We start from the raw sequence: 13,356 nt of genomic DNA, 5'->3' as shown, positions 1-13,356 counted from the left end.
ATCAAGATTCATGTTTAACTATATACTTCAAACATTTCACTTTGTTGGTTGGTTTAGTATATTCAAGTTTCACAGTTCTTACTGTAAAGTTCCAGTATTAGACTAACAACAAAAAATGCTGTTGATATATCAAAAAATTAGTCTACAGTGAGGTAGTCTTCAATCCTCTACAATTTTTTTATTCAAAACCGGAATTGTTTAATGTTTTAGATCATGAAATCAGTATTGTTGTATGACGTTTTGTGATAATTATTTTAGTTACACCAGAACTCACAATTTCGTTGTCTGACTTGCAGTTTGATAACCAAATTATCTTCAGTAGAGGTAGAAGATAATGTATTGAGAATTAATATCACCAACACGCTATAAGATGATTATTTGAGTGCATATTTGGGCTCGGCCTTCAGATTATGATATATATAATGTGGAAACTTCAAAATTATTACACTAAAGGTACTATAAAAACACGAGCAAACAAACTATAAAAACAATTCTGTTCTTTATTTATAAAATAAAATAAGAGACATACTGATAGAATGCGTAGAAGGCGCAAATTAAAAATTCACTTTATTTATCAATATAAATATTATAAATTATCCTAAAAACTATATATAAAAAAATATTAGATTATTTAAAGAGTTCTGTTGATACATATGTATATATAAATTATTATAATCAAATAATGAAATTGTTCCGAAATACTTCTCAACACAATTTTTTATTTCCCCCAAAATATTCTTATCGTTTGATAATACATTTTTCCTTTTGGTATTAGATTATTATTAGAAGAGAAACTTATATAATCTACAAAATTATTTGTTAAAGAATAAAAGAACCAATTAAAAAATTTAAATAACTCTTCTAATTTTCCGTTTTCTTTGTTCGCCAAATAAATTCTATCCTCTATCAATCAGTCTGTCCCAAAAATTATATTATTCATAAAATAGAGTTAGTTAATAAATACAAGATAAAAATTAAGTAATTATGAAATTAAATACAAAAATAAATCCCATCTTAAAAGATGATTTCAACTGTAAATGAGAAATCCAAGCTATCTCACTGAGAGAGCGGCTCCAAATTCAGGTAAAAACACTTTCACAATTACTACTATGTACATTATCTATTGCAGACCTGAAACAAATGGAATTTTTTATACTTTATGGCCAAGGTTGGTTTAATTTAAATAAAAACAGCTTACAGCTTTTATTCCTTATCAAGGGATGTATTTTATATTTTTCTGGTTTCTCATTTGACATTTTATAGAATGCCTAGGAAATGTGTGAAATATAAATTGTTTCTTATAATGACGGCTTGTTTTAGGCATTATACACAATGCCTAAGTAATCTATCAATAGCCAGATTTCAAACACATACTTTTTTTAGAATTACAATACAACCATACATACTTTTTTTAGAATTACAATATAGCTTACGGCGTTTCAATTTTAACATTTATTCATAGTAACTTTATATTAAAACTTACACTGGAAGATTGGAAGTTGGTTACAAATTTAACCTTCCAATACCATATAACAATCAACAAATTTGAATTGGGGGGTATTGAAAATTTTGAAATAAAAACAATAACATACCTTCCTAAATAGATTCATCAGAATCATCAAATGTATATTTAGACTTTGCAACATTCCTTCCTGCCCTTGCTGGCCTTATAACTTCGGTGGTTTGAGCTTTATTATCTTCATTGTCACTTTTACTAAGACCAAAATCATCATCGGATGATGCTGCTATCTTTTTTCTACCTCTACCTTTTTTTGAAATTGCGTCACTCAATTTAAAATCATCGTCGTCATCGGAAGGCGAATTCTTTTTCTTTGATTTTGTTTTCTTTATTGGCGTATCATCGTTAATAACAAAATCATCATCATTATCTAAAACAGGATAATCATCATTTAAAACAAATTAATCGATTAATCTTTAACAATATAAAAATATTTTCATGACTTTAACGGTCGACTCTATTCGCCCATCAAATAGCCGAGCCGAGCCGAAATAAAAAAATTCACAATTTCTTAAAAGATATTAGCAGGTCAACCAAAATATTTCAAATATACAAAAATGCATACTGGAATAATAGTTTATGGCGGGCTGTAATTATCTCAATTACAGTCATCCATCAGAGTCATATACCTTTGTCACTTCCATCTGAAAAATCTTTCTTCTTCTTAGCTTTGACCTTTTTGACAGGAGCGGAATCCTCGTCATCACTAGACTTCTTCTTTTTCTGTCTAGGTTTTTTAGGTTTATCTTCCTTGGGTTTTGCAGCTTTAGACTTCGATTTGGGTTTTTCTTTCACTGGTTCAAAAATATCTTCTTCGCTGGAATTGTCCCAGTTAGGCTTTGATTTTTTCGTCGTGACATCCGAATCTGATTCATCAGATTTCTTTCGTTTGTTAGTTTCTGATTGTTCTTCTTCATTTTCTTTTTTTCTACCTACTAAATTATCAAACATATCTTCCGACGTTTCGTGTCTTGGAGTAGGTTTCGTTTCATCATCGGAACTTACTAGAGTCTTAAAAGAAATAATTTAAATATTAAAAGTATAAAAAGTCCAAAAATTAAGATTCTTTGTTATGACACATTGTTGACAAACTTTCATTCAAAAATATGTACTTCCTAATGTTTTGTGTGGCCATGTACATTCTTTACCTCTTTATAATCGTCAGGTTGTATGACAGCGTCATTATCAAACAACTCTTCCTCTTTATCCGATAATTTATCATCTTCATCATCAGAAATAGCGTATTTAGTAACTTTTGTAGCAGCTCGTCTGTTCATAAATCTTTCTTTTACAGTTGGACTAGGCGATGAAAGAAATTCAACATCTGAGCCAGACCCTGAGAACTCCAGTTCATCTTCATCCTCTGATCCCACTTTCTTTTTACGCCCCTTCTTCTTGGGTGTGCCATTAACTGAAAAAAAAAAATCAATATTTATATGAATGACGAATTTAAAAAAAGTGTCCACCACTTACTATTAGGAAAATTGAGTTTAGATTGTTTCAATCCATCCCCTCCTTCTTTCTTCTTCTTCACTTTCTTGTCAATTTCGTCTGGAGTACCCAATTTATCTTTAAGAGTTTTTTTGCTTTTCACCATTGAATCGAATTCATCTTCTTCCTAAAAAAATTTAACAACCTTTTAATAGCAAAACAACATATCAATGGGTTAGATGTCTACTTGCTTGATTGAAAGTTTTAATATGAATTTACAAACCTCTTCAGCAATATTTTCTTTCTTAATGCCCTTATTCAATCTATTGGCTTTAGTTTTTACAGCCATTTGAATTTTCTTTTTTAAATCTTCACTAATTGTTGGTGCAATTCTTTCTCCCATTGGTGAAGGCATTGTTTCACATAGTTTCACTTTTTTTCTGCCCTAAAAAACAAATATATCTCTTATATCTTTTCCTACACAACATTTTGTTTTCTGATTAATCTAAGTTTACTGCCACCGCGATTCCCTCATCTCAATCCAATTTCAATCCCAATCAGTCAAATAGTCAATGGACACCCCTATAAGCATTTGCTTAATTGAAATTGAATTTGATTACTTGTTTGTTATTTGAAAAGAAAGGAATATTCCAAAATATAACATTATTACTTACCTTAGTTGGTTTTTCCTACATGGTAAGATGTAACAGCAAAATAAAATTTCAGTAATGCTAATACACAATTGAAAATATTCATATCAATATATCAGGCTTTACTAATATTAAGAGTCAAAAGTGAATTTATATGCTCACACAGTATAGGATTTGTGTAAAATGTTGAATGGAAGAAAAACAACTGCACTAAGATAAAATCTGGATCAAATAAATTATTGTTTTACTGAGGTTAGTTCAGTTATACACTGTATCATTTCTTTATAAAATATTCATTTATTCAATACTTACCGCTTCTTTCTTCATTTGCATCTGATGTAGTTCCTTCAAATGTTCATCTCTCTCTTTCTTCTCGATTTTATCTAAATTTTCAATAAAAGCGTCTAGATCTTCTCTCCATAAATCAGAAGGAGACTTCTTCTTCAAAATATTCAATTCTGTTAATTTATTATCTTTTTGATTTAATAACTCATTTTTTCTTTCTTCGGTTAACATCCACATTGACATACCTAACACATAATGCTCTCGTCAACATCACTAGATTCAAAGAGATTGATACAGGATACAAATCCAAAATCTTCCATGTTCTTTATACTTTGTATTTTTATTCAAATGGTAAGATTAATAATAGTCTAATTGAAAATCTACTTGTTTGACTAAAAAACAAAATATAAAATATTTCCATCATCTTACCTAACAGATAATCGAATTTTTTAATATCTGGATGATTTGCTGGGGTTTTCTTTTTTTTGGAAGGATCCTCGTTTTCGTCTTCTTCGTTTTCTAAAGTATCTTCTTGTTTTTCTTCATCCTCTTCATCAACATTCTTAAATAAATGATATATTTTAAATAATTACCACTAAATGATCAATTGCATAGTTGATTTTTCATCTTCAGAATTAGTAAGTTCACAGTCCATCAAATACTACCTTAAAATCTAAAATAGGCTCGAAAGAGGATGACACATGCAGATTTTGAGAGCAAGCTATAGAGACAGTAGAATATCTACTCTGGGAATGGCCTGCCAATTCCAGCAAAAGGCTTAGAAACCTCAAAGGTCTAGTCTAGTACTAACAACTTAGGAGAACAAAACCTAAAATAGCCTCTTTTGGGAGAAGTCTATGTATTTTGGAACCAAACAATGAGATGTTGAGTCTTGTACAAAATATCTTTCTACATATAGGTGAATGGCGGCTGGACAGCCAACACAACTTCCCAAACAATATAAATCTAATAAAGCAAGTTCTCAAAATTTCATGTTAATAGATTAAATGCCTAATAAAGATTTTATATCTATAGGTGAAGCATTTATTGTTAAAAAAATGTGTCTATCCATTCAATTGAAAGTTGTAGAGCTACTTTTCACAAATCTAATGTCCTCTGAAGATATTTGAATAAAAAGTTGAACAAAGATTTTCTCAAGTTGGACTAAGATTCTTCCAATTATTTACTCAAATAACCAAGATTACGTTCTGTAAATTTGCCAAAATTAACAATTATCTATATCCTAATATAACGAATTAATTAGAAAATTTGCAGAAAATTCTTACCTTCTGTTTCCATTCTTGCACAGGATCAGCGGGGTATCCTCTTTTGATCAATTCATCTACAATGGTTTTTCGTTTCTTATTTTCAACAACCAATTCTCCATTACATTTTTCCATAATGAACCTAGCTTGTGCAGAAAGTTTTGCAGCTTCAGCCCCAAGCATCCCCGTAAGCCAATCTTTTCTCATTTCATAAAACTTGAGACGAAGGACGTAAAATTCTTTAAGGATGGTCATAACAGAATCATACCTAAATAAATAATAAGATTATAGAAAAATTGAAAAAACGAGGTGGAAATTGTACTAAGTACAAGGTTAATATTATGGACATATCACAAATCTTGGTTTCTCGATACCAAACAGTTACAATTCCCCAAAATTAAGTAAATCTCCTGAAAAATCCACTCTTTCTCATTAGATATTGTTATATATGGATTAGAGGTTATATTGTACTGCAAGATCAAGTTTTATTGTGCCCCCTACAGCTCACCTTCCAGTTCCATAGTTTTAATTATTGTGCTGGTTTCATGGAGGATAGATCTTTTCTATACAAGCTTACCTTTTGAGGCATCCATATTCGTCAAAAGCGCACATAGACGTAGTATGAAGAAGTGATTGTAATTTAAATGTTTTATGAAGTCCTTCCTTTTCCATAATCTCCATTTGGCCATTTTGAAGGGTAATGACGTATTTTATTGTGGTGTCTGTTGTATAATCTTTATAATCTGAGAGGACAGCCTTTATTTTTTCAGAACCTTAAAAATATAAATAAATTGTATGTGTTATCAAATAATTTTCCAAATGTTTTATAAATATTCTAAGAAAACTTCAAAAGTTAGGAATGTAACCTTCTACCAGAGTAACAAAAAACAAAATCGCATTGAACTACATTTGAATACAAAGTTCTGATGCTTACCATGCAACATGGGCTCCAACACATTTTCTTTATAATTCTGTGTCCATGTACCTACAGGTAACTCTGTTATTTCGATTTGGTCCCTTTCCAATATAGATATTTCTCCATTAATTACATACCTGGAATCTCCACAATATTCTATAGTACCTGTGAAATTTTTGTACCATGGTAGTAATTCTTTTGGTTCTTCTCCATCTAGCATGTGTCTCACATTTGCAACAATATCTCTTGGATTATAGTTAAGAATTTTCGTCATCCATCCAGTACCAATTCCTTGAATGTAAAAAAAGAATTAAGGCCTGTGAATACTTATCACATATTCCAATATTGAATATAGGAATCTTTTTTCATATAACTACTAAAAAAATTGAAATAAATTGAATTCAAATATAGAAAACTGAAAAAATAATGAAAAAAGCACAAATCTATCTAAGAGCAAAACAATTAAATGTTACATCTGCAGGTGATTCTATCTTTTTCATATTGAACACATTGCTAAAATTTTTGTCCAAAAAAAGTAGATATTAAGTTTATAAAGCTCTGGGGTATCCCAAGCATGGACAAATCTACGGACAACATAAATATACTCAATGTGTTGCATCTAAAAGATGAAGACAACTCCATAAGGAATTTAAATTCGAATTTGTATACAGTCATTTTCAAAGATAATCAATTCAAATTTAAAATTTATACCTTGCGCACTACGATATTTTTTTTCACAAAATATCGAAAAAAATTAGACCATTAGAAAAGGTCATTCAGAATGTTATATTGATCCCATGAACCGATTTTCATGATAAAATTAGCATTTTTTGTTTTGGTTTATACACCAAATTAGCTAACCCACTAATTAGAGCACCAGATAGGGATGGGTGATTTTAGCAATAACAGAGAAGAATGAAAATGGCTGAGGGAAACCTACGTCCAAAATGGACAAAAAAAATCAGTAAAACTAAATATGTTGAATAATTATTAGCATAGGATGTTTACTGCAAATATAAAACAGCAAAAAAAACCTTGCAGCACCGATTTTAACATATTACTTACTCAGCCACTAAGAATAATTTTATTATTTATAGAAGTCGAATATGAGTGAATGAGTAACAGCACTCCTATATTTTACTCTCTTAACTGAAAGGAGAATTCAGCTAGAATAGAACGAGTAGGTGCTAATAATAACGATTTGACTAGAAAATAGCAGTATATTTACCATCAGCTCCATTAACAAGTACCATAGGCAAAATAGGAATATACCATTGTGGTTCAATCTTCATATTGTCATCATACTCATGCTTCAACAATGCATCATCATGAGGATGGAAAATTAATCTGGTCAAAGGCGACAATTTGGTAAAAATATACCTAGGACTAGCTGAATCTTTACCACCTGCTAACCTGGTACCAAACTGTCCTCTGGGTTCCAATAAATTGATGTTATTGCTGCCAACAAAATTTTGAGCCATATTGACTATGGTCATCGCTAGTGAAGTATCACCATGGTGATAAGCTGCTTTTTCCATAACAGAACCCACCAACTGACTTACTTTCACTTCCTTCTTGTCATTACGTTTTATAGCGACGTAAAGAATCTAAAAGAAATTTTTAAGTTACTATTTTAGAGACAGAGACTTTGTAGATTAAAAGTAGCACAAGACTAGTTAATAACTCTTAAAAATACACTAAATGTTATCTCACTTATGAAAAAGGTGTATAACTAACCTTCCTTTGACCAGGTTTCAATCCATCTACCAAACAAGGTATAGACCTAATATTATCTCCATTAGAAAACAGTACAAGTTCCATATTGATAAAATCTGTGAATGTCACAAATCTTGTATCTTTAGCATAAAGATATTTTTCAGGAAGTCCTATTTCTTTTCTCCTTCTACTCTCTACCATAAAATTCGTCAACCATTCCTTCCTGTTTTCTATTTGTTTCTTGCTAAATGCTAAAACTATATGATCGTCATCTTGTTGGCCGCTATACTTAAATCTTATCCTGTGTCTATCGATATTAGTAAAATATTCTCGACCTTCCTTCGCATCGGAAGTACCCAAACCTTAAAAATAACAAATTTGTAAATTAATAATCCAGGATATGTAAACCAATCAAGCAATGTTTATACAAAGAACAAAAATACCTTTGTAATATTTGACAGAATATGTATTACTATTGGGCGTGTTAGATCTCCATTCTTCGAATTCCGGCAATGAATAGAAGGACAATACTTCATTCTTCTTACGAGCTTTAACGATAGGTGTAATGAACTGTTCGATAAAATTCTGTTTGAGCAATTCTGGCCAATTGTGATGTATAAAATTAATAAGTAAACCTTTTATATGAGAACCATCCTGATCCTGATCAGTCATTATCATTATTTTTCCGTACCTATTAAACACAAATAAGAAAACTACACATTATACTACCATTTAAATGTTACTTCTTAATTTCATTTGTTACAACTGAGAAATTGCAAAAAAATTCTTTCATATTATTTTTACCTCAAAGTTTTCATATCATCTGGAGAGTTATATTTTTTCTTGTACTGTAGACCCATTATTTTGATGATGTTGTTGATTTCTTGATTTTCCAAAATCTGTTTGTGTGTTGCTTCCCTAGTATTTAGCAATTTACCTCTTAGGGGAAAAACACCGTAATAGTCTCTACCTACCACAGCTAAACCAGACATTACAGTACTCTTAGCTGAGTCTCCCTCAGTCAATATTAGAGTACATTTCAATGCGTTTTTAGTACCTGCTTCGTTTGCATCTTCTAACTTCGCTATGCCTACAATTAAAACAAATTAATACTGATGAAAAAACAAGAAATTTTATACTTAAAAATTACTTTTTTTTTACTAGAAAATGTGTTGACCAAATCGCCATTAACAGTGTGTATCTAGGATATCTATGCATTTACTAATGTGCTTATAGTGATCTATTTCAGTCTGTTTTTTTTAAACGGTGATTTTTTATAATTATTTTAGGTATTTATATTATAAATATTGTTTCAATATTTTTGTTTTTTTAATAAAAGCAAAAATCACACCTCAATTTTTAAAATTATTTTTACATGGTGTGCTTTGGTTGCACTTAGAATTGCAGAGTATCATTGCCTAACCTAACCTCATTGATAACACATGATAATGAGAAGACTTTTTACTTTCACTTTGTAAAATTTCTGTCAAAAACTTCTCCCTCCAAATTGAAAAAGAAGAAAACTTTATAATGTAGTTTAATAAGTAAACTTTCAATTTTAAACTGAAGTTATTAGCTAAATATGTTACGCACGGCTGACAACTAGAAGCAAAATTTACAAGTCCTGACATGTTTTTTCAATTACTTTCGACTCTGCTAAATTGATTTAGACTAGGCTGAACTAGTTTATTCTAGAATGTGTGTTTATATCAGGATCAACTAGTTTGACCTAGGTTAAACTGGTTTATCCTATTGGGCTTAGGACAAATTAGTTTGGACTAGTCAAAACTAGTTTATCCTGCAACGATGTTTGAACAGATGAACACAATTTCTGTCAATAATTTAAATAAATAAAGATAAGATTTATTGTTCTAATACCAAATATATTATACCTTTTAATCGACTTTGTTTCCTGCCACTAGTCTTAGCCAATTCATTTTGTGCTTTGAATTTAGCCCACGACAATACAGTTTCCACTATACCACTTTTGGTAACTTGATTAATAAACTTTTCAGACAAATTGCATTTCGATCCAAAGCTCTTCATTTGCAATGTCATGTTTTCTTTTGTTTGTGAATCGAAAGTAGGATTTACAATTAAACAATTCATGAATAGCCACATATGGTTTTTCACTTGAAAGGGCCTGATATTAATACCGCCTAAAATAATTAAATAATACTATGTAATATAATTTTATTCAATGCCATTTTTATAAAGATAGCAATAGGTAAGTCGAAACATCAAATCTTTAAAAAATTATAAAACAAACTAATTTTAAACAGACCTAAAATCAAGACGATTTAGAAACATAAATATTTTTACCTTTATTTTTCTTTTTCAAAACCTCTATCAATTGTTTAACAATCATATCTGTGACATAATCAACATGTCTACCCCCTTTTGTAGTGGCTATACTATTAACAAATGACACTTGTTGAAACCCTCTATCAGAAATAGTAAGAGCAACTTCCCATCTTTCGTTTACTATTTCATGAATAACTTTTGGCTTCTCATCACTATCATCTTTTCCTTTTATATACAAGTCTATGTAATCTTTGAAGTTTTTAACAGGAAGTCGTTTGTTGTTTAAAAAAACCTTCAAGGATAATACATTAGAAACTGAAAAAACCACTAGCAAAATTCGTATTAAAAAGTAGAAGCTTTTATAATTCAATTAAATTATTAACAATTCATATTTGTTTATAACTGATCAAAAATACACCCCCCAGCAAAATTAGCTCATTATTTCTAGCATCTGGATATGCTTTGAAACTCATTTTTCAACTTGTCAAAAGTAGTCCATATTTATTGTGTTTTAGAAATGGTTCGTGTAAATTGTGAAGCAGATTTTATAAAGCTCAGAAGTGGCTATCAATTATATCTCAGAGGTTCTATTGAACATTGGTCATGGCTATTAGTTGGTCATACCATTGTAAATCTTGAAAAGCGAAGGGTACTACTTATAATTGTAATATGTCAACAAGGTGCTCTTCTTTATATCGAGATACAATAGGCAAAAACATTATATAAGATCATTGGTTAGATCATCCCTGTCCAAACGATCTCTAGCGAAACATAGTGATTCAAGCTGCAAAAAAATTGCTAATTTCCATCACTGATACTCACTGAACAGGTGTTCATTCCCATTCCTTTAAACTTTCCTAATGCTCTAAAAATTGAACACCTGAACACATGTACATGTGAGAAGTCTTCTCTCATTAACACAATAAGTGCTAAACACTGGGTAGTTATTATTTGGACAAACAATCATTTTCAAATTTGAATTAAGTCTCAGAGCTAGGTCATAAATCATCTCAATAAATATATTTAAGATTATGTCACTTAGCTCCTTCCATCTCATGCACTGTAAAATTACATGTTTTAACATAAATTATTTATTTTCCTAGTTAAGACATGTAAATTGCAATCTAATAAATTATGTATTAATTTTGCTGGAAAATGTATATCAAATCAAAATAACATATTAATTATCCATAAACATACTTTGACGCCTCTAGTTGATGCAGCTACATCATAAGCTCTTCTAGACATTAGTGCAACTATATCCTGGTCCAGTTTTTCCATTTTAAATTTAGATAAATCTGGCATAAAAGTGATTTTAGTATAATCTTCCCCTGACGCTTCTTTTATTTTAGGTTCAGATGCTTTTGTCATGTTACTACCCCAAGTTTGCTTAAACTGTTTTTTATATTCTTTGGAGAAAGTCTCAACTGTGAATTTAGTACTAAAGATGTTGCAGAGTTTAGCACCATAACCATTCCTACCACCTAAGAATTAACAGCACCCATCAGTTACTGTCATTCATTTCAAAAAGTCATTTCTACGTTGAATGAAATAAGATTGTTCGAAATTATATACCTGTTACTTTTTCTTCATTATCATTATAATTTGATGATGTTAAAAGGTGACCAAAGATCATAGTTGGTACAAACATTTTTTCTTCTTTGTGCATTACTACAGGTATACCTTTACCATTGTTCCATACAGATATTATGTTTTCTTCAGGTTTTATTTCAATTTTAATACAGTCCATTGATTTGTCACGTTGTTTGTTATCAGCAGCATTTACTAATATTTCATCAAATATTTTATACAGACCTGCAAAATTCACACAATATGTGTGATTAAAGCTACTGATTCATCAACTTGAAAAGTAGTTATTATACCTGGTACAAACTCAATTTGTTTTTGAACCATCTTTTCTCTCTCAGTGTCATATATCCACATGGTTTCTACACTTTTTTCAACAGACCCAATGTAAGTATCAGGACGTAAAAGAATATGCTCCAATTGAGTTTTTTTCTGATAAGTTTGCTCAATAATCTCCTTTTTCTTGGTTGATTTTTGAGGTGGAGCAGCACTAGGGGAATTTTCCTCATCTTCAGTTTTGTTACCTGCATCTCCATTGCTGCTAGATGAAGCAGCCATTTTGGAGAACATACTCTGGAAACAAATATTTTTTTAGTGGAAGTTCAAATAATTGGGAAGAGAAGATGTATATTTCAATTTATTATAAATACATTTAATATAAATATTTCACTAGCTACCTACGATAATAAAAAACAGATAAAAAATATGAGCAAAAGTTGCAAAATATCAAAGCAACTACAAAAATTAGGCTATCTACTGAAAATACAAACGCAAAAATATAAAATAGGATATAGATATTTTCAAAAGGATTGATAATTGATTAATAGACTTGTAGATGTCATATTAAACAAATTAAGTTTTATTAAATTCACATTTGTTTGCTTTGTTCACATTTACATTTATTATCTAGTATCTCATGTTGTTTTATTTACTCACATGTTGAGTCATTAAGTTAGGAAATCACATTAAATGTGATCAGAAAGTGGTAAATTTCACATAAATACACAATGATATATCTTTACCTTGTGAGGAAGGAAAATTTTATACTTTTGTAAACTTAATATATTACTTGTTTTAAACCAATTGAAGTACAAGTTAAAAATTTTCATTTTCAATTATTTTTCCAAAACAGTTTCCTAACCCGCGTCGGAAAATGAGCATTTTTAACCTTAAGTGTGGCGTCGGTACTGTTTAATTTTATAAATACATTAGAAACCTACCTTTATGTCAGCCATCCTCTCAGCGGAGCTTCGATAATGTAGATCTGATTAAAAGAACAAATGTTTATTGAAACCACATAATAGTTGTATAAAACTGTTTCAACATCTACACATATAAAACTCGTTGCTCCTCTTGTCTTTAAGACAACGAAAATGTCTTAGGCTCGGATTAGTTCGTTATATTTCGGATAGAATTTAAGTGTAACCAGTAAAAAGGTTTAATTTTAAATTCTCCCTTGAACTCCACCAATCAGATTTGAAGATATGAAAATTGAAAGAATCCAGAACCGGTTTTATCTTTTAAGTATAATCAATATGGTTGTTTTGTTTTTCTTTTGCCTTTTGGTTTATAATTGCCGAGAGATGTTAAGATCTTTTATAATATATACTTTATTTTTAATGCGAAAATAAATTATAATTTAGAAACATATTTAATTGAAAATAATCCATATTATATGATTAC

General features: G+C 30.0%; 1 protein-coding gene across 2 annotated transcripts; it reads right to left on the bottom strand.

The window, feature by feature from the left end:
* Positions 1-476: 476 nt before the first annotated feature.
* LOC130441932 (DNA topoisomerase 2) lies at positions 477-13,048 on the bottom strand. Of its 2 annotated transcripts, XM_056775815.1 has the most exons (22): positions 12,894-13,048; positions 11,970-12,246; positions 11,662-11,901; positions 11,287-11,570; positions 10,105-10,378; positions 9,675-9,941; positions 8,587-8,872; positions 8,226-8,473; positions 7,804-8,144; positions 7,295-7,673; positions 6,085-6,357; positions 5,728-5,923; positions 5,172-5,418; positions 4,315-4,447; positions 3,913-4,130; positions 3,625-3,639; positions 3,234-3,395; positions 2,993-3,137; positions 2,668-2,930; positions 2,149-2,530; positions 1,593-1,889; positions 477-1,131 (listed from the first exon to the last, which is right to left on the bottom strand). In XM_056775815.1, the coding sequence occupies exons 1-21, from the start codon at positions 12,906-12,908 to the stop codon at positions 1,597-1,599; spliced, it is 4,938 nt and encodes a 1,645-aa protein (XP_056631793.1). In that variant the 5' UTR covers positions 12,909-13,048; the 3' UTR covers positions 477-1,131; positions 1,593-1,596. The 2 variants fall into 2 exon arrangements, with proteins under 2 accessions (XP_056631793.1, XP_056631795.1); XM_056775817.1 differs by lacking the exon at positions 3,625-3,639.
* Between the last annotated feature and the right edge of the window lie 308 nt (positions 13,049-13,356).

This window comes from Diorhabda sublineata, chromosome 3 (genome assembly GCF_026230105.1).
Source record: "Diorhabda sublineata isolate icDioSubl1.1 chromosome 3, icDioSubl1.1, whole genome shotgun sequence".
Classification (NCBI taxonomy): domain Eukaryota; kingdom Metazoa; phylum Arthropoda; class Insecta; order Coleoptera; family Chrysomelidae; genus Diorhabda; species Diorhabda sublineata.
The sequence above is the reverse complement of the archived record's forward strand: the minus strand, read 5'-3'. Positions and strand labels throughout refer to the sequence as shown.

Coding starts and splice junctions, on each gene's coding strand:
- LOC130441932 (XM_056775815.1), bottom strand. Junction 5,924..6,084: donor GTTGGAGCCCATGTTGCATG/GTAAGCATCAGA, acceptor TATATTTTTAAG/GTTCTGAAAAAATAAAGGCT. Junction 3,138..3,233: donor AAGAAAATATTGCTGAAGAG/GTTTGTAAATTC, acceptor AAATTTTTTTAG/GAAGAAGATGAATTCGATTC.